Source organism: Grammomys surdaster, unplaced genomic scaffold, assembly GCF_004785775.1.
Source record: "Grammomys surdaster isolate TR1022 unplaced genomic scaffold, NIH_TR_1.0 126028, whole genome shotgun sequence".
Taxonomy (NCBI): domain Eukaryota; kingdom Metazoa; phylum Chordata; class Mammalia; order Rodentia; family Muridae; genus Grammomys; species Grammomys surdaster.
Window position 1 is genome coordinate 3,997,564 of NW_021620841.1, and position 27,581 is coordinate 4,025,144.

At 38.2% G+C, this 27,581-nt stretch overlaps 1 protein-coding gene across 1 annotated transcript in view; it reads right to left on the reverse strand.

The window, feature by feature from the left end:
• Otogl (otogelin like) overlaps window positions 1–27,581 on the reverse strand; it is a 143,043-nt gene that overhangs the window by 81,655 nt on the left and 33,807 nt on the right. The window contains exons 14-25 of the mRNA XM_028754595.1: window positions 27,330–27,376; window positions 26,775–26,920; window positions 25,573–25,696; window positions 23,625–23,802; window positions 18,888–19,012; window positions 15,882–16,091; window positions 12,428–12,593; window positions 11,493–11,567; window positions 8,626–8,678; window positions 6,649–6,811; window positions 3,742–3,849; window positions 2,715–2,853 (exon numbers count right to left, since the gene is read on the reverse strand). Coding sequence (XP_028610428.1) covers window positions 2,715–2,853; window positions 3,742–3,849; window positions 6,649–6,811; window positions 8,626–8,678; window positions 11,493–11,567; window positions 12,428–12,593; window positions 15,882–16,091; window positions 18,888–19,012; window positions 23,625–23,802; window positions 25,573–25,696; window positions 26,775–26,920; window positions 27,330–27,376 — 1,534 coding nt within the window. The remainder of the gene's footprint in view (window positions 1–2,714; window positions 2,854–3,741; window positions 3,850–6,648; window positions 6,812–8,625; window positions 8,679–11,492; window positions 11,568–12,427; window positions 12,594–15,881; window positions 16,092–18,887; window positions 19,013–23,624; window positions 23,803–25,572; window positions 25,697–26,774; window positions 26,921–27,329; window positions 27,377–27,581) is intronic.

The following is a 27,581-nucleotide window of genomic DNA, read 5'->3' on the forward strand; positions in this document are numbered from 1 at the left end:
GAGAGGAGAGGAAACCATGGCAATAGGGAGAGAAATGAACTAATAGGGCACTTGTGCTATGAAGGCGGGATGTGAAAGATAGATGAAGAGTGAACAAAAGGCCAGTACAGACCGTGAGGGAAGGAGGACATACAATACAAAGGGTGTTTGAGATGAGTTGGTCAGAGCAGTCCAAAGAGTCCCAAAATAATCAAGGTGATTGATGTTGCCCTTGGTTACCTCCCAGAACTTGGAGTTGAGACCCCATTACTTAAGACGCCACACACTTCAGACAAAGGACTTGAAGCACTGAGTTGGGAATAACCTGGAATTTTCCTCCCTCTTAGTGACTTAGTTAGGATTTTTATTGCCGCATTGAAAGACCACAAGCAAAAATAATTTGAGGGGGAAAGAATTTGCTTGGCTTAAGCTTCCACAACACTTCATCACTTGAAGGAAGTGAGGACCAGAACTCAAACAGGGCAAGAACCTGGATGCAGGAGCCAATGGAGAGGCCACAGAGGAGTCTACTTATTGGCTGGCTCATCTTGCCTTACTCAGCCTGCTTTTTTTATAGAACCCAGGACCACCAGCCCAAGGGTGGCATCACCCACAAATGGCTGAGCTCTCCCCAATAAATCACTAATTAAGAAAATGCCCTACCGGCTTGCCTACAGCCAGATATTATGGAGGTATTTTATCAATCTGGGCTCCCTCCTCTTTGATGACTCTAGCCTGTGTCAAGTTGACATAAAATTAGCCAGCACACATAGTACCTAAAGATGGTGTGTAAATTATCAAGGGAAAAAAACAACCAATAGTTGTACCCAAATGTAAACTCTATCCCAAGGATGCAATAGTGGCACGTATATCTTGGAAGTAACCAACAGCTTGGGGGTAAATATTGGGTAACCTGGACTTAAAGCCCAATAAATAGATGGGGATTCATGGCTAGTCCTGTAAAGTTTGCCGACTAACAGTGTCTAATGAAATCATGAAATCTATGGGAGATCACGTTACTACCACTTTCCTAAAACAATGGAATGTCTAGCTCCATTCTAAATATATATCCTTATGCCTACAAATAAGCATAGCTCCCATCCCTCATTAAAGAAGTTCCTTTTGCAGCAGACAGAAAGCCATAAATGATCAAACTGCAAAGAAAAACTGGCCGTGGGTTGTCCAGCCTCAACCAATAGGTCGACAACACAACACATATACCTAAAAGTCAGGAATCATTGTAGAAGAAGTGGAAAGGTTGTAAGAGCCAGAGGACCAAGATGTCTGCTGTGTTATAGTGTCTTCTGCACACGACAGAATTGCTGCACACGTGAGCTTCTCAAAGACGCGGTCACCTAAACAAGCTTAACAATCTAGCTGAAGTACACTGTGGATAGTGTAAATCTCATTAGGTTCTACTCCTAGATAAAGATCTATAGATAATTAATGGCCCTTGTGAAAGGGAGAATCAGTTTTATATAGGGAGGTGATCGCTAATCCACTCTCCAGCCACTAGGATTATCCCTAAATACATAAACACATAAATAATATTAACCAAACTCAGCAAGCTGTACTTGTATACATATGTGTGTATGTATATGCAGGTGTATATATGTGTATATAAGTATAAGACACTAATTAAAGAAAAGCTCATAGATTTAAGAAAGAGTTAGGGGGACAGGAGAAGAGTTTGGAGTAAGAGGGCAAAGTAGAAATTGTGTAAATGCAGCACACGTGTATGAACTTTAAAATATAAAAAAAGATAATTTAAAAATATAAAAATATACTTGGTAAATGCCATAATTATATGACATCAAATTCATTACTATTTCTCTATAGGAAACTTAAAATCATTCATAAACAATGGCTCCCTTTACAGATGGTAATTCAATGATACTTAGAAATTATGATACTTGTGAAACAAGGACTCATAGAGAGCTTCGTTTCTTTAATATAGAAGGAAAAGCTTCATTAAAGATCATCAATCTTTAATTTTGGAGATCTATTCAAAATAGACCTTATACTCTACTTTCTTAAGACAGGCTTATAAAACAGAATCACATGTAAACATGATGTGACATAAAAACTATATACAAAAAAATAGATTAATCACCTGCTTAACTATTGGGGGTGTGTTTATTTTATTGTTCTTGTGTGACTCTATTGGAATAACCACATTCCTTTCCATTTAGAAATTTAATTCTGGAATCAATGGTATACAAACCATACATATAGATTATCCACACATTTTTACACATATGAGAAATTTTAAGATTTTCTAAACATATACAAATCCAGGAATTCACCAAGGGATACCATCAAAATAGCAAAATTGTATCTAAAAGCAAAAGGAATATCTATTGATTCTAAATTCATAAAAATAAAATATAGGACTTAATATGTTATAGGTATACTTCATACCAATAATAATAATTAAAATAATTTCTATTTAATGAGAAATTATTGTGTAATCAAGCCCTTCCTACCATTGGAGCTAGGTGTAATCATTACTTTTAGTTTGCAGACAAGGAAAAAGGTATGGAGTTAAAGAGTCTATTCCTTATCAGTAAGAGAACTTAAAATGAGTTTAAAGCTAAACAAATAAATTCAAAATGACTGTAATATTCGTAAGTTTTAATAATGGTACATACTAATATGATATGCCATCAACAACATGTTGTGCTTCACATTATCTTTATGAAAGGTCAAACAAAAAGCTAGTAATTGTGACTAACCTTGATTAAAAACACCTGGCAATCGCTGATATAGTCATATTCCAACCCATCAAAGGAATGATAATGCCGGTCCCCATATACTGTGCACACTGCAGGACATGGATAATACGTGCAATTGAACATTCCCCGTCGACAAACACTAATAAAAAAATATAACAAGTTATTTTATGGAGCAATTGGGTTCTAATTAGAATTTTTATTTTTATTTAATGTATATGGGTATTTTTGGCTATCTGTATTTCTGTATAGTATGTGTGTGCATAGCACCTCTGACAGCCAGAAGGAAGGATTGGATTCCCTGACACTGGAAATCAAACTAGGGTCCTCTGAAAGAGTATCCAGTGATCCTAACTGACAGTCATTACTACAACACTAGCATTTTCTAGTAGCCTAAATGTGTACTCAGAAGCATTCGGAGTCAAGAATCCTTATAGATATTGCCAGTTCATTCTCAGAATGCCTATTACATTGACACATTTGTCATGCATCTACATTTATAGTACTAGACACCAAAATTAAATCTGGGACACACAGAAAATAGATAACAGAATGAGAAGTGAGAGTAGGCCTACAAGCTCCCAGAGAGCATAAACCTTTTAGACAGTTTAAGCTTCGTGGATACTATCATCAAAATTTTAGAATATTTGTGCATATTTTAAGGAAACTTTAGCAAGACATAACTATTTTTGTGGCGCTGTGCTTACTGACTTCCAAACAGTCAAATATGTGTTGAATAAACCTCTCTCTTTAGAACACTTAGCATTTTTTCTAAGTTTGTGGTATTTCTATTAGGTTGCCAAATTGTCATACTTCATACTTCTCTCCTAGGCTAGTAAAGATGCATTTTAAATGCCATGGTCCCCTCGTAGAAAGGAGCCATTCAATCCCCAAAGGCCTGCAGCTCCAATATACAAGCTTGATTCTGATTCACTTTTGCTAGTCACACATGTCAAGTCACGGCAGTATAACAGTTTATATTAATACAATTGCTGAGGAAAACTTCTGTGGAATAAATGTCTGTTGTTACCAGGTGTAACAAGGTGTAGAGATGACTTCCCCTGAGACATACTCCCAGTCTTTCCAGATGCAGGGACAGCTTTCAGGAACATAGCATTTTCCTTTGTGCTCTGCCATTCTTCCAAGTGAAGAAGAAAACATGGTTAGAAAACCTGTAAGTGTCAGATGGACTTGTACTCTATAATAATTTTAATATTCAACACTGTCTTTTACATTGAAGGATGAATCTGGTTTTCCTTCTTATCCCCACATGGTCCTGGTGTATCCCAGGATTAACTAAATGCCAGGCACATGATCAGATATGACTTAACCTTTTGTTATATGGCACCAGAAATATAAAACAGAAGAGTACATTTCTAATAGTTGTTCTAGAAAGAGCACATCTGAATAGAAAGTAGATGTCCTGACCATCACTGTTTGCTGCCATGGAAGTCTGCATTGTCTGATCGTCCCTAGGGATACAGTAAATAATGAAATAAATGAATAAATGATGTTTTCTGCTAAAGAATTAGCAAACAAGCTTGTTTCTCAGTGCTAAGATTTTAAATGATGATGGTTTGATTTAGATGTATTTAAATGAAAATGTACAAAGTATTTCCCATTCCTTTTTATTATTGTGTTGTTTTGAATGTTAGTGGATAGCTGATAGGTTTTTCATACCTAATGAAAACCCAGAAGGAGAAGGAAGACATGGTCTTTTTGTATCTGTTTTGTTGTCAGGGAAGGATCATGCAATAAACAGTAACTGGATACCTACAATGTAACTGGTGTGCTGTGATATACTCAGCCATCCATGAAACAAATACCACTACAGTCATTTGAAACTTGCTTCCAAGTTTATTTAATAAGGATGACCAATATTTGAAGGCATTTATATTGTCTTTTCCTCTACTTTGCATTATTCTAGTGTAGTGGTTTCTAAACTAGATCCATATAGACCTTTTATAGACTCTGGCTCTGTAAGAATCTCTGGAAAAAATACATTATATAATGAGGTATTGCCTCAACATGAGCCAGGAAAGGTCACAACGAAGAGATGATAACTTGAGATCACCATCATCGACATTTTACTAGATGTTTCTTTGCAAATTTTTCCCAAAACAATCAGAAGGATCTCAGTAGATTTTAGCTCTGTCTACTTCAATGCAGTTTAGGAAGGAATCGTGGTACTTCTCACATTTTTTAACAAGGTTCAATCAGGAAATAAATGTCAGGCTTGAACCAAAAATTAATGATTATAGATAATAAACAGCAGCAAGCACTCTATCCGAAATAAAATTTAGACACGGATTTAATTGGCCATGTACGGTCACAATCAAAAAAATCAAGCAATGTTGCAGGTTTTAATTATTTGACCACAACAAATATTTTCTTTCCCTTGTCATTTGGACAAATTGTTTTCCTTGCTCATTCATTTTATGGCCTGATTTCCACCAAACTTTTCTTTTTCCCCTTGTGTGTGTGCTCTTGTCTACTGTGACCTTCTTTCTCTCCCTCATATGCCCTTCTCTTCTGAGCAGATTGATACCATTCCAAGATACTTGGCTCTTTGGAGCCATTTAGACAAAGGAGATTCTCCTGGGAGATAAACCACAAGACCTCCCTCCTATGCCCTTGCTTTTTATGAGTTGATCCTGGGAATGTCTTTGTGGGACTTGTTCATTGAGGAAGAATGAGTGGCCTATTTACCTGAGATGGCTCACTCTCTCTCTGTCTCTCCCTCCCTCCCTCCTTCCCTCCCTCCCTCCCTCCCTCCTCCTTCCCCTCCCCTCCCCCTTCTCTCTCCTCTATTCATCATTAGACAACCAAGAACAGGGAGAACTGAATATATGTGTGTCTACACGGAAGCTAAGAGTCTCCATATTCTTTATCTGTCCAGGTATATGCTATTTTTACAACTGAGTGAAATATATAAAGAGGAGATAGCCTGAAATTAAATTGTTATTCAAATATATTGTATACACTCTATGCCACACACACACACACACACACACACACACACACACACTTATTAGTCTTACAACATCTTACATATCATATAATGCCTATCTAGTTGGGGATTGAGAAGAATATATGGGGGAAAATCATTTAGTTAACAGTGGCAGAGCTGAAATTTGAACTCTGATGTGAATAAAGTCAGAATTCCCACTAAAAGTACTGCCCCCTATTTAGCATCAATATAGTAACCTATAACATTTGTAATTAAAGTGGTTGGCCTAACTATTACAAATTAGTGTCAATGACAATTCTTGCAGCAATAGAATATATATACATCTATACATATATGTATATATATGATGATAAACACATATATAGTTATATGTTTATTAAAATAAAAAATAAAATTATATATAATGTATAATTTTTTATATATATATGTATATATATATATTTGATATTTTGGAGAAATCCCAACTTTTCCTTAAACTGTGTTCTTTCTTCAATGTGGTGCATGACTCTAGTTATATTGCACTGTTAAATTAGCCTAGCCTAGCAAAATAGTTACAACAGTCTGCTAGTACCAACTCAAAGTTAACTAACCACTGTTCACAACAATGATTTTGGCTATTCTTAGTAAAGAGTATTTTTAAATTATTTCTGTGTATGTGTGTGTGTGTGTGTGTGTGTGTGTGTATGTGTGTGTGTGTGTGTGTGTGTGTGTGTGTGTGTGTAAGAGGAGGGGGTGCATACATGGGCCTATGAGTACCATGAAATGAATTTCAGAGGACAACTCGATATTATCAACTATCTCTTTCCACCTTTCTGTAGATTTGAGAGATCTATTTCAAGTCATTAAGCTAACGGGCAAGCTCTATTAACCACTTAACATTATCTAGGTGGCCCTAGCACACCTTTAAGAGACTTTAATTTTCCTTTAAATCATGAATGATTGTACTATCAAGTAAAGGGAACTCACCCTGCTGCACAAACGCAGCCGCTGATGCAAGGCGAGGATGGGGCACAGGTGAAGTTCATGGCCAGGTTTGCACACGTGGTCTCACAGTTTATGCCACCAGCTGGTAATTCAGGGTCAGGAAACCTGCAGTCAAAATATTCCTTCCCTTCTGGGCAGGCGTGGACTTCAGATATAAACATGGATGACATGGCTTTAACTTTGTATTTGCCCCAGAACAAATACAAATACAAATTACGCGTACAAATCATCTGAACAAAACCCATTGACCAGATCATCACTCTAGTGAAAGAAAGCTCTCATTCTCTGATCCTCGAGTTTAGGAGCTTAGCGGCATGGCCCAGTCAGAGTCTGTTCCATCTCAAAATTCCCAAAAGCTGTTTCAAACCTGAAAACCTTAGCCACCTTCCCCCGCAATTCACTAAATAACTAGCATATAGTTTCTTGAAGTCAACAAGAGCAACAAAAAATGCATGGTATGTTGATTAATTCAAACACATCAATTAAGGACTGAAAGCTACAATACATATTTAGACATTTACAAAGCCATAATAAATACATGTTGCTTCTTGATCTTGCCTTGCCTCTGAGTCATTTTGTTCATCAATCTTTGTTGCACTGTACAGAGTACTACAGAGACACCTGTTACGAGGCGTGACCAGAGGTGGGGTGGGGTACTTGTTTCCCAGAAGGTTTTGGGGCTGTGAGGAACCAAATAAGACACTTGCACGGAACCCCAAGAATAGATTTGTGAGGACTCAATTGAGAAAGCAGGCTACCTAGTAATCTCTGCTTTAACTGTGAGCTTTAAGAGGGGCATAGTGAAGTAGCTATTGTGTTAGTTTTGAGGCCCAATAAGATGTCCTGTAGAGAAGCCCCAGGCTGACCTAAATTCTGACAAAGTAAATCTAGAAAGTGTAATTCAAAGAGCATTTTATTGTTTTGTTTTGTGTTTTAAGGGAGAGGGTCTTACTATCAAGCTCAGGTTGGCCAGCAATTCCTGCTTCTGGGTTAGCCTCTTTAACGAGAAGTATAGATAGATACTTGTCACTATGCTCGGCTCGAAGCTGATTTATAGTGATGTACATTCAAATAAGTAACCGAACCCTAATATCCCTATCTAACAGAATGGAAATCAAGAGTTGTCATTTGTCCATAAGTTATTTATCTGACAAAAATCCAGATTTATACAGTCCTCTAATTTGTAAATCTTCAGGTTACATACTCCAATGGAAAGTTACAGTCTAAGAAATAGCAATGGATATATTTTATAAATCTTTGTTTTTAGTTTCCATTTTTATAACAGAGTCTTACATAAGCCAGGTTTGCTTCTAACTATGCATGGCTGCTCTGTCCTCGAAATCTGGATTGCCTAACCTCTGCTTCCTCGGTGCTAGATTACAGGAGAGGGCCACCATACTCTTGTTCTATGCTATTTTTTCCATTTGTTGCAAGTAATCCTAGAACCTAGTTTCCTAGACACATCCCTGAACCTACAAGTACTGACATTACCTTGGCCATTGGTAGACATTCATAATCTCTGGCGTTTTTTCTCATTCAAAATCAGGACCTATGTCTTAACAAGATCACCAGTTCATTGTGTGGATATTAGAAGCTGAGAAGTGTTGGTCTAGGATAGAATTTTCTGCTTTCTGATCCATGACTATATTACAACTAGTATCTGGGTTATAACCCTAAAGTCGTTCAGGTACCTGAGGTGGCACTGAAGTAGACAATATAAAAGCTACATGCCTGACTGGCCATTGATGTTTCTAAGCAACCTTATATACTTACTTCCCACTGTCCTGCGAATAGTGTAATTTGTGATGTGAAAAATCATTGGAATCATTGGAACACAGTTCTGACTGCATGCTACTACTATGTGCCGGTGCTTGGGTTAGGAGGCTTGCAAAAGTCTCTGAAGAGTATGAGGCAGTTCGAGATGCACACTACCCGGGAAAACATTTATCTGGAACTCACCAGTAGAGGGTGTTGCTGGCTCATCACACTTCACAGTCCCATTTGAACACTGGCTAGAATTAAAGAAATAGTTAATTTATAGACCTAGATCTTGAGTTTTATACAAATAAATTATTCCCTTCAGTCCAGCTCTAAGACAGCTATCTAATTTTGATGTATTTTATCAAACACCTCCATGTAAAGGGCCTTGTGAGCGACAAGAGGATTAAAAGCTCCACGATATGGCTAATAGCCTGACCCAGATGCTTATATTCTAGTAACAGAGGAAAATATACAATTAATTTATACAACATGACACACTCAACACAGAAATACATCTACAATCTAAAAACAACATTTAAAAACCTATTTAAAATCTGTTCCTAACTGACATTTGCGTGGTCAGAGGGAATAAATCCTGAGCTATTCTAAAGAATGGATGAAGGTTATGACTTGGATCAGAAAGATTCCTGTGCTCTATGGAAATATATAAACTACAAGACAGAATATTGCTCTGCTTAATCAGGTGCCAGGAGATAAGGTGGGCAAATGGAGGTAAAGCCAGCCCCTGCTCTGAGGCTGAACTATCAAAGGCTTTAATCACAGAAGTCAGCTTGAACCTCAGGACAACCATCCTGGCAGCATGACTGAAAATGAATTCAGTCACTGTACCATGAAGAGGGAAACAACGTAGAGACACATGAACCTGGAAACTCCTTAATAGTATAACACAATGAACACACACACACACACACACACACCAGACCCTTGGAAACCCTGGCACAGATTTCCCTTCAGCTTCAGAGCAGACCATGCGTTCTATGTTCGCAAAATGAAGAAACCAACATATCAAGAGGCAGATCACAGGAAAACCATGCACATGCCTCCCTAAGCTTCAGAATGTCACTCAGAGGTGTGCTGGCCCATACTGCCAACATAAGTCATAAAGGAAATGAGACGGCCAGCTCTACATATGATACTTCTGGGTTGGGGACATTTGACAGGGGTCCAAATAAGGTCATTGTGCTAAATATTTTTATTTTGCCACTAAGTAGGGATGGTTTTATTTTACTAAATTAAAAAAAAATATTTTAAGGATATTGATTTTTTTTTTAAAAAAAAGGCTCTTCCAACACTTGGAAGGAGACTACAGACGAGGAGACTAGTGTGCCATTGTTTTACTATGGTTTCTTCAGTCCCAAACTCATGTTAAGGATTGTCCCCACAGTGATGCTGCCGGAAGGTGAGACTTTAAGAGGTGCAGCTTAAGGCACAAAGTGGTTTGGTCATCACTTCTAAAAAGGATGAATATGCTTATTACCTGAAGTGAATCATTATTAGTCTCTCAGAACTGAACAGTTTACAAGGGTGAATTATTATAAGAAGATTTGGCTTCCTTGACTCTCTGTTCCCTGTGGACCCAACACTCTTAGGCTACTATATGAGCTAAGTAAACCTTTATAAAGTGGCCAGCTTCTGGTGTTTTGTTATAGCAATGTAAAACAAAGACAATTTTTTAGAAAGGGGCAGGGAAGAGAAGAATGGATTTCTCCTACACGAAGAAAACAAAGCCAAGTTAAATCAAGGGTTTATGGGTGTGTTGAGCATAAGGAAAAGTCAGAATTATTCTCAGAATTCTGGCTTGGGAAGCTGTAGATAGTAGTATATTCTACACAGGAAAAGATGCAACAGTTTCTTTGTGTCTTAATCAGGGGGTGGTGGGGAAAAGATGGAATTAGTTATAAAGGCAAGTTGAGTGTGAATGATAGTTTGCTGTTGATTCAAAATGAACTGTGAAGCAAGGTCTGCAACCAAGCAAGCATTGCCAAGCCAGGGGTCTGGGCATAAATCCCACACCATTATCAGGTTGCTTAACTACATGTGCCTCATTCTGCTCCTGTATAAATTGGAATAAGACGGCAGGACCTAGCTCTTGCAGTTATACTCATGAGTGCTTAAATAATAATGCTTACAGCATGCGCAGAACAATGCCAGGTCAGTAGAAACCATGCAGTCCTGGTTGTCATTATCTACACATGGGGATCCGCTGTGAGCATCTGTAGTGCAACTAGAAGGAGGGTCCTGGGAGATGGATGTGGATAAATGGGTACTATGTGGATGTGACTGCATTTTTAGCAGACAGACCAGAACTAGAGTGAATGGTATCCTGACAGTGTTGTTGGACACCACTTGATAAACATCATAAGAAGATAAGTGACTCCCATGTGTCTTATTGTTCAGACCTACTCCAGAATTATTTCTTGAGCCATGTAGATGAGCCATGAAGCTATAAGACCTGGAGATGTAGTTTGAATGCCTACCCTATTCTTAACATCTACTAACAAAAGTTTATTTTAAAAGGATTTTGTTTCACCTCATGACAATTAAATTTAGAAATCTATTATGAAACCACCAGTACATGTCTCAGACATTCTATATTCTAATGTGATTATATATATTTAAAATATGTATATTTTAATTGGTTATTTAATTTATTTATCTATTTACATTTTAAATGTTGTCCCCCTTCCCAGTCTCCCCTCCGCAAAACCTCCCATCCCGTCTTCCCTCCCCTTTGCCTCTAAGAGGGTTCTCCCCTACCCACCAACTCCAGTCTCACCCTTCTAGCATCCCCTTACTCTGGGTCATCAAGCCTTCACAGGACCAAGGGTCTCCCCTCCCATTGATGCCAGATAAGGCTATCCTCTGCTACATATGTAGCTGGAGCCATGGGTCCATCCGTGTATACTCTTTGGTTGGTAGTTTAGTCTTTGGGAGCTCCCAAGTGTCCGGTTAGTTGATATTATTTTTCTAATGGGGTTACAATTCCCTTTAACTCCTTCAGTCCTTTCACTAGCTCTTCCATTGGGGTCCCCAGGCTCACCTACCATAAGCCTGAGGGTGTTGGGATGAGCTCCCCTGGCTGATAAATGCTCCCCCTATAATGACAGCGGCAGTGATATCTACAAGAGAAAAGGTGAAGTAAATAAAATAAGATATATATTTTTCCAACACAAACAAAATGACAGTTGACTCTGCTCTGCAATTGACCACTGTAGACTTCCACTATTCTATGAGACTGCACAAAGCTATGTTGTACAAACAACAGACAACTAACTAGACATAGTAGCTACAGATTAGGACTGCCAAAATAACTTCTAGACTGTTTAGTCCCATTAAAAGTCACAGAATGGCCTTCAGAAAAACACATTTGCTGTATATTTTAACCCTATGTAAAAAACAAAAGTCTTCACTTCCTGTGAGGGCTAAGAACTTTCTAAGTGAGGCCAGAGAATACAATTCTACCACTTGTATGATAGGAAAATATAGACCTTGTCTGTGATTAGGGTGTGGAAAAATCAAATAGGAATAAACTTCAGGGTTAATTAGTAGAGTCTTTCCTGCTTTTTGTGGCTTTCTGTGAGTAGCTCACCATATCATTAAGTCAAAGCAAATAAAGCAAATATACATGTATATATATATTGCATCAAGTCTCCATAGGACCAAAGACCCCCCTCCCATTGATATCAGATAAGCCCATCCTTTGCTACATATGTAGCTGAAGTCATGGGTCTATCCATGTGTACTCTTTTGTTGGTAGTTTAGTCTCTGGGAGCTCTGGGGCATCCGGTTAGTTGATATTGTTGTTCTTCTTATGGGGTTACAATCCCCTTCAGTTCCTTTAGTCCTTTCTCTAACTCTTCCACTGGAGGACACACACACACACACACACACACACACACACCAAGAGCATAAGTCATTTGGCCTATCAAAAGAAAAGCAGATACCATCTGGCTATTGTCAAGCCCCCTCTGTGACTTACATGGGCACACAAAAGTTAAGAGTGTCTTCATAGAATTTCCCTTCGGGACAGTTACATCCTTCAGCACAGTCGTCTTTGCACTGCTCAGGGGAGGAGAGAGAGGTGCAGGAACGGAGGCAGAATGAGGAACAGTGGTGGTACAGCATGCCCTTCTGGCACACCACAGCTGTGGACAAATGAGTGTCACTTAGGAGATAGTCCCACAGGCAAAGAAACATGTTGTGTTCACTCATACACCCAAAGAGAATATAGATCGATAGACATACACTATCTTACATCAGTGAACACATCACAGACTTGATAACAAAATGAAACAAATAAATGAATAAATATAAGGTAGCTAAGTAAGTAGATAGATAGATAGATAGATAGATAGATAGATAGATAGATAGGAAGATAGAGAGGATAGAGAGATGGGTGAGGAGAGAGAGAGAAAGAGAGAGAGAGAGAGAGAAGCATTCTTGACCTCACTAATAGTATACTAACAGTATATAATAGTGAAAGTCACATTCCTCAGATGCTATTAACCTAGACATTCTATGGTATCTTTAATTCTTGTCCCATATTTATTTGTTCTTCTGAAAGATACTTTAAACAGTTTGAGGAATTACCTGTGCCACATTTAAATCTTCATAGTGCGTTGTTTTGATCACAGTTTGCTCACCATCATTTTGATAGTGAGGGAGGAAAGGTTTATTTGGCTTGCACATGCTGACCACAGCCCATCACAAAGAAAAGTCAACACAGGAACTCAAGCGGGACCACAGTCAGGAGTCATAGAATAAGGTACTTACTGGCTTCTCTCCAGGCACATATTCAGCTATCCCCTGCCCATTAATTAATTAATTTATTTATTCTCTTTACATCCGATTATTCTCCCCTTCTCCTCTCAGTCTCCCCACACAGTCCCTCCCCTCACCTCCCACCCACTTCTCCTCTGAGAAGGTGGACACCCTCCTAGAGTATACCCCACCCTGACACATAAAGTCTCTGTAGCGCTCATCCTCTCCCACTGAGAACCCACAAGACAGCACAATTAGAGAAATGCTATCAACATACAGGCAACAGCTTTAGGGAACAGCTCCCGCTCCAGTTGTTTGGGACCCACATGAAGACCAAGCTGTACATGTGGTACATATGTCCAGGGAGGCTAAGTCCAGCCCATGTATGTTCTTCAGTTAGTGATTCAGTTTCTGAGAACCCCCAAGGGTCCAGGTTAGTTCACTTTGTTGATCTCCTGTGGAGTTCCTATCCCCTCCAGGGCCCTAGATCCTTCTCCCAATTCATTCATAAGAATCCCCAAGCTCCATTCAGTGTTTGGTTGTGGGCTTCTGCATCTGTTTCACTCTCAGCTACCCTTTCTTAAACATCCCAAGAACACTTATTCAAGGGTGTCACAGCCTGTGGTGGTGGGGGGAGGGGGCTGGGACCTCCTTCATCAATTAGTAATCAAGAAAATAGCCCAATTACACTTACAGGTCTGTCTAAAGAAAGCAATTTCTCAGTTAGTTGAGATTCTCTTTTGCCCAGGTGACCCTAGTTGTACCAGGCTGACAAAAGCTAGCCAGTATAGTCATCCTCCTCCTTATCATATTCTTGAAACCTAAGTAAGCATTTATTCCTCTACAAATGTGGCACAATTTAATTTTATTGATTGATATATGATATATATTATAGATATCATATATATCATGTTTTATCATGTTTATACATTGTTTTTAAAACAATTTTTCTTTCCATCAAATGGAACTAAAAATGGCAGGCTAAATAAAATAATCTAAAATATATCTGCACAATGGCAATATCAGGTGACATGCCAATGGCCATAGGGGAAATCTCATGAGCTCCTACCCCTAGATGAAGAACTATAGGCAATGAATGGCTGCTGAGAGTCAGTCTTCTCCAGAGACAATCCCCCCCATAGGTGATCTAATTCCAAGTGCGCATCCCTAGACACATATACATATGAGCAACATAAAAGGGACTCATCAGGTTGTATTCATACGCATATATGCAATGATGACAATTACAGAAGAGATCATAACTTGGAGAGGGGGTAAGAAGACGTAGGAGTAACTGGAAGGGAAAGATAGTAAAATGGCATAGAGAATTCATGTTTAAAATTTTCCAAAACAATATATTAAGTTTAAAAAAATGAAATGAAAATTTCAAAGAACTATTAAAGATATTACTTTTTAAAGGTTTCCTTTTACTTAAAAAAAAACAAAAATCTCAAACTCACGGAAACAAATACTTTGGTCATTCTGATTTAAACATAATTAAAATGATGTTAGGTGTGTAATATAACTTGGTGGGAACAAGAGTGGAGCGCATCTCCAGATGCCATAAATAAAGAAGGGAATAAAAAACAATTTGAGGCAGAGGAGAAGAGTGTGTTAATCCTAGTTGTCTTAGATCTTGGATTTCACTCCTGTGGGAATGGAAAAATCCTTCATAAAAACAAGGCATTGGAAAAGCCAGGCTGGAGAGAAGGCTTAGCCATTCAAGGCTCACAAAAGAAACATCATGACATTGGAACACTTGGGTTGGAGAGATGGTTCAGTCATTAAAGATTAGCTTGCAATGAAAACGTGAGGGAACTAGAAGACTTTTAAGCTGATTTCTCAAAGATGAGAAGCCCTGGCTGAAGGAAGGACTAGAGCAGGAGTCAGAAGATATTCTGCTTAAGGGACCAAAAGGCTAATGTTTCCAGCTTTGCAGGCCCTGAGCTCTGCTCTTATACCAGCTAAAGTCTGCCTGTAAATAATAAATGTAACAAATTTTCAGTAAACTTAGAAAAAAATAAAAACCAGGAAGCCCAAGGGTCATAGCTGGAAAAATAAACATAGGACACTACTGTATCTCTCTACATTAAATGGAACAGCAGACACCAAGATCAGGAGTATTAGCTTCCAAGAACACAAAACAGTCAATGCCTACAGCACAGTGGACCTATTTTAACTACAGATCAGCTGTGTCATAAAGCATCCTCCTTTTTCATACTCTTCAATATTTAGCTATATTTCCAGGATAAGAATATTTTCAATTTTTTTTCAAATTAATGCTTCTTTCAAGACACACACTCATACTCAACGTAGTAACAAATAACCCACAGTTATTAACGTTCTTTCTGGATGTGTCTCTCCTCCTGGAGTCCTCTTTCTCTTTCTCCTATTTCCATCCCTCCCACTCTCCCTCCTCTAGTCCCATGAGTTTAAATGAAGGGACTCTCACACACTAAGCAAGCACTATAGTACTCTGTCCTATGTTTAAAGTTCTTTTTTCTAGCATATCTCTTGGTATTCATTTGTTTTCAGTCCTTATACACCATAAGAATACTTCAAATCATTTATATACAATCTTGAGACCTCTTTCAAAAACTTAACAGCATCCATTATGAATACAAAACTGTCTAAAGAGTTACCTGGTCATCTGTCAGTGATGTCATACTCACCACAGAAGGAGATCTGAGCTCTGAAATCAATGGGCACACCGCGCTGACCACACAGGTAGGCATAGTGGGCAAGAGCATTGCACAGGCAGGAGCTTCCGCACTTGCATGCGTCATGGCGACACAGCTGGTAGTACAGCCCTGGACTGACGTAGACATGACAGGGAGCAAAGAGCTCCTGGTGGATGACATCACAGTGCGCTGCATACCCAACTAACAGACAAAGAAGCCATGAGTCTTTTCTATACCTGCCAGAGATTACCCGAAGAATGGGGTACCAAACAACTCAAGTATCTCCCTTTTCTATAAATGTATCATTTAAAATGAGGGCCAGTAAGTTCAGCAGCTTACACGGGTAACAGCATTGAGTCCAAATTCAATTGTCTTTGAGCCAAAACAACAACAATAACAACAACAACAACAACAACAACAACAACAAAACCTAGTGTACCTGAATAACAGGAGCAACAAAAGGATTGGCAGGTGTGGTAACCACAGCAAGCCTATGCCTGGGGATCACCTCAGGAAACCTGCTGTGAGGAACTGGGGCTTATCATCTCCAGACCTCCATGCACATAACAAAAGTGGTTCCTGATAATGGATGTAATGACAAGTTTGTAGAAAAAAAAAAAAACCATTATCCCAGGACAGGCAATCACTGCATTCCAATGGAATCTCAAGGGTGAAAGACAATGGAACAGATGCCAGAGTCATTCAGCACAATGCACAGTGTCCAGCTTCTGGCAAGCATGAGGAGCTTAGTTTTATGTTTGATCAATAAATTCATGTGTGGAAAAAACTGGGAGCATAATGAATAGAAATTCGGGGTTGGAATCCATTCTGACGTCTGTGAGGTGTAATTATCACTATCTTATTTTAAGGAGGCTCCTACAATCACACCTTCAAGTCAGTGCTGAGCAAATACAACCCTGCTTGAGACTGGCCAAGCAGGTGTGACAAGCTCAGGGGGATGCTGTCATTCAGTGAAAAAAGACAAGGTGAGGTGGTTCCTTGATGTAAGCGGACCTCACTTGAACTGATTCCCGAGGAGATAAAAATCAGTCAGTCTTTGTATTGTCATTGTCACTGAAAGACCAATGGACATTAGATCCTTTTCACCTTCAAGGAACAATACTGGATGTGTTTTGTTGAGAACGTCAGGCATATTCATTTGTAATATAACATTGTCATTAATTCTTTAAGAATGGTATACAATGTATTTACATCGTATTCACCATCCAACTCCCAAATTTAAGGCATATTTATTAATAATAAACATCCTGGTAGTTGCCCAAGTACTATTTTATTGCATCAAATTAGTGTACATATGGGGAACAAATGACCATACACTGCTGGTGGACAAATTCCTCACCCCAAGAACCCTGAAAGGGCAAAATAATGCACTGGTAATGCCATTCTATTGTGCTCTAAGAATCTATAGATCAAAATGTATTTCCACTGACATTAAATAAAGAGTAACTAAAAAAAAAAAAATTCTTGTAAGAAAATATCCAGAGTCCTGTTGAGAGTAGTTGGCTTTTGACTACTTTCTTTTCTTTTTCTCTGTTTATGAATTTATATGTTTAGGATTTTTATGAAATCACAGCTCACAGCAAAAGGAAAAAAGAAAACCTCTGAAGCAAATACCATAGAAGACATAGAGTGCAGGAGGAAAGGGGTGGAAAATATGGTGCATTGTGACAGTTACAAAATAAAGATGAAGCCAGAAGAGACAGCTAATCAAGCGAATTCCACCGAAACCTTTACATAGTAACTGGATAAATAACAGAGTCACTGCAGTATTCAAACGGAAACCATCAATGTTAGAAACTAGTAAGATATGAGAAACCAGATAAGATTGGCTGAAGAAGTAAATTTGTTTTTAAGATAGCAGGGTGGAATGGAGGGAAAATGAAAATGGATTTAAAAACAGTACATCATAAAAGCCAAGACTCTAGTCTACTCTTGAGATTAGAGAGAGGCAGAGACAGGGACACAGAGTGACAGGGAGAGATAGAGACAAAGACAGAAAGAGACTGAGATACTTAGAAAAAGAGAAAGAGACAGGAACCCTCATAGGGATAAAAAGATGACTGTCTTTTTTTTTACATGTTGGGTGAAAGTACATTCGAACTAAGCTTAAGATAAAAGCTATTCAATAATCAGCATAGCATTCATACACAACTAGAATAAATGTGGAGACTGAACATGGATTCTTGGCCAGTGTTAGTAACATATAAAAATTAACCCTATGAAAGTAGTAAATTAGGCTAAGTAAAAAATAAATAAATAATCAAATATGCACATTAAATTTTGTTCAGAAAGAAGAAGACTCCTTTTACTGGAAAACAAACTAGCCTTTGATTTGGTTTATTGTGGCTTTAGTTTAAAATGTATTTGGGGGAAATGCAAACACATACATAGGTGTGTGTGTGTGTGTGTGTGTGTGTGTGTGTGTGTGGTGTATGTGTGTCCAAAATTCTAGGCATGTTGAGTTGCGTTGTTCCTGCAAATTGCAAAGCTGGAGCATGACTATCTCAGACTGTTGCCCACTTAATAGCACAAATCAATATTTGGGTCCTGGGCTCCCTGCTTACAGAGCGATAACAGATGCTGTGAGTAGGAATAAAGACGAGACGTGCTTGAGTTATCACACTATGACACTGCGGCTGAGCACCCTGAAACTACAGCCGCAGTCTTCGAGTGTTTCCTGCATCTGAAAACTCCAAAATGCAGCCTGTGTTTGAGGAGAAGAAGAAAGTCATAAATACCCATGATGTGCACATTTTTAAAACGTAAAAGAATAGGTTGTCTGCTGTTCTTTCCAATAGCCTTAATTGCACATACAGATCGTGAATGCAGCATAGGCTTGAACAAAAGCACACAAGGAGCAGCAGTGTTCTTGCCGCAATGAGTAAATCGTAATTTAAAATCATAACAGAAGACTATAAAATGAGTGTACCATACTGGACATCTCCCCTAAGTGTACGTGTGGAAAGGAGGACTTACTGTTCTGTTGGTTAATATTGCAGGGATCCACCATCGGGACATGGACAGGCGCAAAACACGTGGAGGAAACTCTCCACGCATGTGCGTGAAGCTGTGGGGTTCCTTCGATCATGCCTGATGGAGAACTAGAAAGGCGAGAAAATGTTCACCGTAGTCTTTCCCATTCCTCTTATTTGCATATATCCTTTGAATATTCAAATAAGTAAATACTCTTTTTCTTAATGGTCAAACAAGTCTTAGAAATTCAAGTTCTCTAAGAGTTTTAGAGAAACATGAACGTGTCAGCTTCCTGTCCTTGAGATTTTTCAAGGGGCTAAATTATGAACATACATAACTTTTATCGAGTCTTCATTTCTGCCTTGGGAAGAAAACACCCTTCCTTGTGCCGATTTTATAAAGAAAACCAAAAGCTCAGAGAAATGCTAATCAGTCTCATTAAGCCCAAGAAAGCCAAGGATCAGATTTGGCCCCGCTCCGATAACCATCATTCAAACAACCAAAAATTTAGTCTGAGTGTAGTTTAAGGTGAATGTGGCAACGTAGAGGTGCATAGTTTTTATGGTCTATTCAAACTACTGACAAATTCTACAGCACATAGCGGTCTATACTCTTGGCTCACTATATCAACTTATATAGGAACACCTGAAATACTAAGCAAACATAGATTAAAGCTGGGTGAAAGTTGACGTAAAAATCCTTCTTCCTTCACGCTTATTCACCTGTTCGTTTCCTCGGCAGACCGGAACAGAAGAGAGCTACCACCCTTTTAGACTGAGACTACAGCGTTGAGGGGACAAATATAAAAATTCCACCTTCAGGGACCTTCATTTAACGGGCAACATTTGTTAAGTGATTTCACTATCAGACACCGAGCCAGACCCTGTAAAGACATACAGATCAAGGCGTTGTCCATAGATCTGTGCGCATGGCTACAATGTCTGAACAGGAAGAATGGGCTTGATCTCCACTCTCTCTGTGCCCTTGAGGATGAGTTGCTTAATTTCCATCTAGCTGAGACCACTTCTTCAGGAACAGAGGAAGGAGATCGTCTCCCCCAACCCCTCCTTCCTTTTCCTGTTCCTCAGTGGGTCCCCAGGATGCTAAAGAACTATAAGAAGCCAAATATAAAAGTCTCATTTTGTTTAGACGAAGATACTAAGACTCAAGAAACTCTCTGAATCCTAATAACTTTTCCCCCCTTCTGTTCCCCAGCCTTCCTTCTCTAGCCCTCCTCCCAGGGAAAGCAAAATATCTCAGGGTTCCCAGGAGGAGCTACCCAGAGTTCCAGTCTCTTATTTCATTTAGTTGACTTAAAACAATAAATTTGTTTAAGATAAGAACCAGAATGTAGGCCCTGTTTATTTATTGTATTTCACTTTTATAAAACGGCCTTTCAGCTCACCAAACTTACTTGACTTGCTCCAACAGGGCATGTAAAATAAATTCTCGATTAATATTTTTCCATTAAACTATGTTTGTAGCTTCACGTTAACCTTGGTCAAGTAAAGAATTTTAACTGCTTTTCTTGGAAAGCTAAACAATGTTCGAGAGTTATCTGTGACTGAAATATTATCCTGTATTCTTATCGAGCCTGAGTGTTTATGCACGGAAGAGACGGGTGCCTTAGAGACTGGCAGACAGCTCTGCCATTTGTTAAACACTGACTGCTAACCCATTCTGACAAACAAGGCCAAGGAACAGGACTTTAATGTCTTTTCTGGACATTTGAGCCAAGCCTCCTAGCATGGTTTCTGTTTTGAAAATATGATAGAGACCATATTACTCTAACCTGGAGTAAATTAAAAAAAAATAGCTAAATGCAAATAAATTACATGAGATAATGTAAAATAAATGTTGCTTTTTAAATTTTTAATTAAAACATCGTCTCTCATTGCCCAGTCAGTGAGCTTCTTGGCACACTACTAAAAGTTCTGCTTAGTTCAGCTGACTATCCATGGTAGACTAGAATCGTGTAACCCTAGAGACCAAGAATAGGTTGCTAACTCTCATTAAACCTGGCCATTTGGTGTGAACAACTGATAAGTGATATTTCCTTCACACTAATCTAGATGTAATTTTGGCTAGGCGTAAACTAATTTTTGAAAGCAAATAAGGCTTGAGTTGGTTTGAATGTAAAATCAAGATTAGAAAGGGAAGAACCACAGAGGGAAAAGATTATATGTGAAGGTATTCAAAAAATCATGTCATTTAGAGAACCACTCTTCTATGACATGGTCCCCGGATGTCAGCCCACAGAGACCTCTCAACTTATACTGTGTTTCTGGCTAGGAGCACAAAGGGTAACATTTATTATTTTGGAACTGCCTCAATATGTTATGTGCATTTTGCTTTCTTGCCTCACATAGCACTGAATATTCCTTCATTAGAATCTTTTATATTGATATTATGGTCCCGGCTTGTGTATATTTAGAAAGTACAAGATAATTCTTTAAAGTTGCATGGGTCTGCTGTATAATGGTTAAGCCAAGCTAATGAACACATGTGGCACCTCATATTCTCATTCTTGCAGCAGAAAGATTTGTCAGTTAACCTCTTGGCAACTTTCAAGTATCTATCACATTGGCTCTTGATATCACGATGAATAATAGAATTCTATTATCTACCAATTCAACAAGTTCCTTCCATTAACCCTCAGCCCAGCTCAGCACCACTCCTGGACAGTCATCAGAGGAGTTATTTTTCAATTTCATGGTTAAATCTTTTCCTGATAATGCAATACCAGTGTCTGGGGGATTAACATTGTGTTATCCCACTTAACTGGTTCCCAGTGAGCCTCAGGCTGAATGACTAATACTCACAACATGACCCTGAATCGTGAACTGGTGCCTCTCATGGGTAGTGAAAGCACATTTTCCTATCAAGCGTGACTAGCAGACTTTATTGCTTTCCTCCCAATGCAACACCAATTTTCCCAAAATCTGACGAACTTTGATACCAAAATTTATCTTATAACCAGCCATAGTACCAAGTAACATGGCACAGTTTAACTTACTACCATTAATACAAATATATTATACAGTATGTATAATATAAAATACATTAATACAAATAAAATATGAACTAAGATTTTTCTAAAAGGCTACAAGTTTCTAAAAAGCAGACCACAGAACTTAAAAGGCAACAGAGGAGAAGCCAGGAGGCGGCAGTTAGCCCACATCCTGAGATATTGCATAAATTCAAGCCTCGCTCCAGGACATGAGTTAACTCAGTTTCTTAAACTGTGGTCATGACACATACAGAATCATGTAAATGAAAAGGGGGCCATGAAAAGTTTTGCAAGGTTCAAAGGTTTCTAAACGTGTGATCACCCAAATCAAATTCCAAGTCAAGTGAGGTCACCTGTGGAGCACACACCTGTAATAGCAGCACTTGAGAGGTAGAAGAAAGAAGATCAGGAGTTCAGGGCCAGCTTTGGCTACACTGCAGATTTGAATCCAGCCTGGACTACATGAGACCTTTTCTTATCCCTAAAACACATTTACAAAGTGGTGATACATGTTCTACCTCCCAACACTGGGAGGTAGAAACAGTTGAATTCTTGGTGCTTGATATCCTAGTCTACCAGCCTACCCTAATCAGCGAGTTCCAGGCCAATAGAGGTCCTGATTGAAAAAAAAACCCAAGGTGGGTGGCACCTGAGGGGTAACACTCAAGGTTAACTTCTGGCTTGCACAGAAAACACACACACACACACCACATCACATCAAATATGTTATGAATGCAAGTTGTTTCTCACAGCAATCACCTATGTAACACTGCATGACTCCACACAACTTTGGATCTGAAAACATAACTCATACTTTGCACTTCACATACTGTCATACCACACACATCAACGAATGTTCCCGGAACACCTCATCTCCGATTTGAAACTGTTGTGTGCAATGAATTACAGTGTTTATACTATAGAAAGATTTTTACTCTTACATCAACATACGGCTTTATTTTAGGAAATATATTGTAAATATTTGTATACAACCATTATGCCTGTGTAAATATCAAATTCATATATCTTTGGACTGTATTATATTAGAATTTTTTGCATTTTAGGAATTACTGTTTTTCTTATTGGTGAGTTTTATTTGACAAGTCATTAAATTTTGGCTTGAGATTAGGACAGAATTTTCAAAAATATTTGCCATTTTATTCTATATATTCTCAGTGTTGATTTTAAAAATCAAAAGACTGAGTGACCCTGAAGAATGTAGAAGAAGCTATATGCCCTGTAGTATGGTATATTTAATTCAATTCTTTATAGAAAAAAATGAACAAAATGAACAAACGCATTCATCTTCCTTTTATGCAAAGTTGCTTTCATCGTTAATAAATGGTATTATATGTATAGCAAAGAATTGTTTGAAATAAGTTTCCTGATGGTTTATTCCCACTATATGTTTGATAAATATATCGTGTATTTATATCTCCGGGATTGCATAAAGTTCATGGGTAACAGAGTCTTGAGTTTGAAAACTTTATGAAGTCATAAGTGACTGAATGATTCGTTTGTTCCCATGAGGTCTTAAGTTTCTTCACTAATTAGTACAACGAAGATGCTAACCCAGTGGGTAACTATACAGGTTAAATACCAAGATATATGTGAAGCACTTAGCCAGTGATTGCTGGCCTCCTATCAGTTATGTAAACACTTTTAATGAATCTCTCTCCTCTAAACTGACAGGCATTAAACTCAGCAGGCTGCACATAAATCATACTTACAGAAAGTCATCCCTGATGTTGCCGTTAAAGGTGCCGCACAGACCTAACGTCCTCCTTTTCCAGGCGCTGGAAAGCTGAATGTAAATTCTTTCGCCGTCAATAGCAAACAAGATCTTTAAACCAAAGGTAGTTCTTAGGAGAATGAATAAGGATGACAGGGTTTGAATTTCAACAATGCCTGTAGGAAAATAACATACATAAATTAGTGTCACCACATGCAGGCAGTGTTCTGAAACGGCATTGGACAACACTGAGCCTCTTCTATGACATCGGAGGTGGCTAGCTAGTTGGCACGTCTTGCTTATGTTCCAGGGTTAAATCTATCCCTAGTGGCTGATTGCTTTTCTCTTGTTTCCTTCCTTCTATCTCTGATGTATATCTTCTTCTTCCTCCTGATAGACTGCTGCTGTTCACATGTAATCTCTGTTGATGAACATCTTGATATTAGGTGTTTGAACTCTAATTATCTTATCATAAAGTATGCGTTCTTGTGTGTGGTGTACATGTATATGCATATGTGTGGTGGGGGTGAATGGTGTAGCAGAGGTGTGGTGTGCGGTTTTATAAGGGGTACGTATGGTACACAGGTGGTAGTATAATATGTGGTGTGTATCTGTGTGTGACAGGAAGTGTATTGTGTGGAGGTGCGGAGAGATGTAGAGCAGTGTGGTGCATGACGTGTGTGTCTCTGACTGTGTATTTGCGTGTATGTGTGGTTTTTGTATGTTATATGAGAGATATGACATGTATGTATGTCTGTGTATGAGTGATGTGTTGTAGTGTAGTATGTTACCTTAAAGTGGTCATGATCCATTAGGAAGTACCAATTGTCTCAAAACTTTTCCAAATTTTTGTGAATGTCAAAAAGAATAGAAAGCATATCTCTCGGTAATCATTATTTTATGAGACATAAATCTAATACCATAAATCTGAAAAATATTCTTTGAGCTCTCCATTCTCTTCATTGCCTTCCCATACAGCCACAACTGAATCCAGCAGTAAGTATAGGCCACTTGTATTCTGACAGCCCATCAATCTGTCTTCTATCCATTTCCACTGTCACACTGTCACTGCCTTGGAGTAGCTCCTCCCTGGCTCTGCCATGCCTCACTGTGTAGCATGCTGTGTGTTGGTTATCTGATGTCTGTCATCTCAAAATCCTTCCATCAAAAGTCATGTATGTGTGTCTCTCTGTGTGTGTGTATGTGTGTGTGTGTGTGTGTTTATATGACCAAAAAAAGAAATGAATTACAATTCCTTAAGACTCACTGTTTATTTCCATCTATTTGACTAAAGTGTATGAGATCACCATTTCATAAACTGGTCAAACAGTAATAGTTTTACATTCATGACTATGAGTTTTCCTAGCGTGATATTTGTGTAACATTGACATGTGATCGGTAACACAAGTGGGAACATCTCTGAGAGAGTTTTCAGTGTGAGAGTAAAAGAATATTCTTAATATCTCTACTACAGAGCAGACATAAACAAGTCCATCCCGGGAAACTCCCATGTATGAAGCCGTCTACATGCTGACCGTATTCCATCTGCTTCCCTAATGTCAGTCTCTATTGACCCTGTTCAGGATGTAGCGATGTCAACGCAGTTACCTCCTAAACAAGCTCCACAGATACCCTCCTTCCTCACCTCCTTCATCCCAAGTTCAACTTTAAATGGTCAGTGACTCATCACCTTCTTCAGAAAACCCTACTGAGCCTGCAAGTCCTTTCCCAAATTATTGTGTCTATCTCATTTCATTGCCAGAATCTGTTTGTTTGTGCAAATTCTAGGCCACTTGAGAAAAACAATAAGGATTGTGGTCTCCGGTGTATTTGGCAAAGTGGCACAAGTACCCAGGAAATGTTACGTGTCATCAACCTAGATGAAAATGGACGCTTTGGATTGGGTTTGCTGTTGGTGCTAACGTACTCACAGCAATGCTTCTTACCGTTCAGGGTGAAGCCTTGGTTGGGACTGGTGAGGATCTGGCCTCCCCTGCTGAGTGTCACTTGTTTGTTAAAGTCATCTTCCAGAATTAGAGTGATGGACTGAAGGCAAACCAAACCCAGGTTCTGCAGAAAAGTCAAAGTATTGGTGAGAGGAAGAAAGAGAGAGACAAGGAAGGTGGGAGAAGAGAGGAAGAGAGAGAAAGGAGAAAAATGGAGAAAGACTGTGCACAAATAAGAATATCTGGTATATATGAAGGCTATGATATATCATATTTATATATATATATATAATAAAATGTTTAATAGCATTTTCAACGACTCACCAGTAATTGGTTTTCATAACATATAGTTGCTCACTTAGCTATACAATTGACAAAATTCTGAATGAAGAATGCAGTCAAGTCATTTAGGACTAATCGTAAAGTTAACTCAAACATTAAAAAACTTTCAATAAAAGAATAGAGCTGAAGCCACGTGTGACAGCTCACAGCTAACAACCCCAGCACTCCAGATGCTGAGGAAGGAAGATTGCTGCAAATTTAAGGTTAGCCTGTGCTACACAGCAAGAATGTATCTCAAAAACAAACTAGCAAAAAAACTGATTTTTAATGTTTGCTGAAAAGGACCTTTTATTGGAATTAAGTTTGATTATTAAGGATTTGGGAAATTTTTTGAAATTATTTTTTGAACAAATTTTTGGTGTGTTTATTTAAAGAAAATAGCTAACATCAATTATTATAATATGTTAAAATTATATATAATAAATATCATTTAATTTTATGTTATATATCCCTTTCAAATGACATAAAACCTACTGGATCCTATCCAAAAATAATACCCTGTGTAGCAGCTGATTTGGGAGTAAATTAAGTAAATTAAACTTTTGTCCTATTGTGAAATTGTGCATTACATTTTCAAAAAGCAACATATGCAAATAACCTTAAAAAGTCAATCTGTACTGAATCTTATCTAGTAAACATTATTTTTGATTTTATATGTCAGTACGTCTAAAACCAAGGTTCTATATGTCATGACCAATGGTGAGCATGATTCACTCTTTTGGGATATATTAATAATGATGACATCTTAATGATCAATACATTAAGAATAGTGAATTTTTTAATAACACTGTCATGTGGGGATGTGAAGCTGGACTTTGAAGTACGATAACTCCCCTGCTGCCTGTTTGGTCTACGCTTACCTGTTCGCAGTGAGCCTTCTGTAGAGTGATTGTGAATCTGTCTTTTCCTGTTCCTTTCACAAGGATGTACTGACACAAGCCAATAAAAGAATAATGGCGCCCATCAAAGGTGGTGAAGTGAGAGTCACCCACAACAGAACACTGAACTGTCAAAGACAAACAAAGGAGATGAAGAGAGAGAGGAGGAATGAAAACCTGTGTTAATGCTTAAAAAAAAAAAGGACAACTTAGCATAAATACGGACACCTCAAAAGAAAATCGTTCATTTAGATTTAATTATCTGACAAATTAACCTGCCAAATTTCACTTAAAAATTATTAAGTGATGGCTTTTCCATATATTTTTAGGACTTGTATTTTAACAAAATTTTAGCAAAGTTGACTACTAGATGTTGCTAGGTATTCATTTTTCCAATTATCCTCTATATGTAGGTTATATATTATTATATTCTTATATAGGTGAGAGCCATTCAAAAATCAGTGTTATTTTTCCTTCCAAATTAAAAAAAAATTCTTCAGATGTTAAATTTTGGTTTTTAACATTTTAGAAGATTACCTGGACAGTCATGCTCGGTGCAGTTCCAAACTCCACCAACACATACACTAAATAAAATTAGAAAAATATTAGCCTGACACAGAAAGTATGTTGACATTTGTCTCAATATATTGCTTAATATTTGAAATATATTAAGTTAATAAGTTCTCTATTATCTGACTAGGAAACCTTCTCTTAAAAGTTGCACTAATAGTTACAAACTGTCTGACTGATCAATGAGTATCCATTATGTATCTATTTGCTGTCATTAGA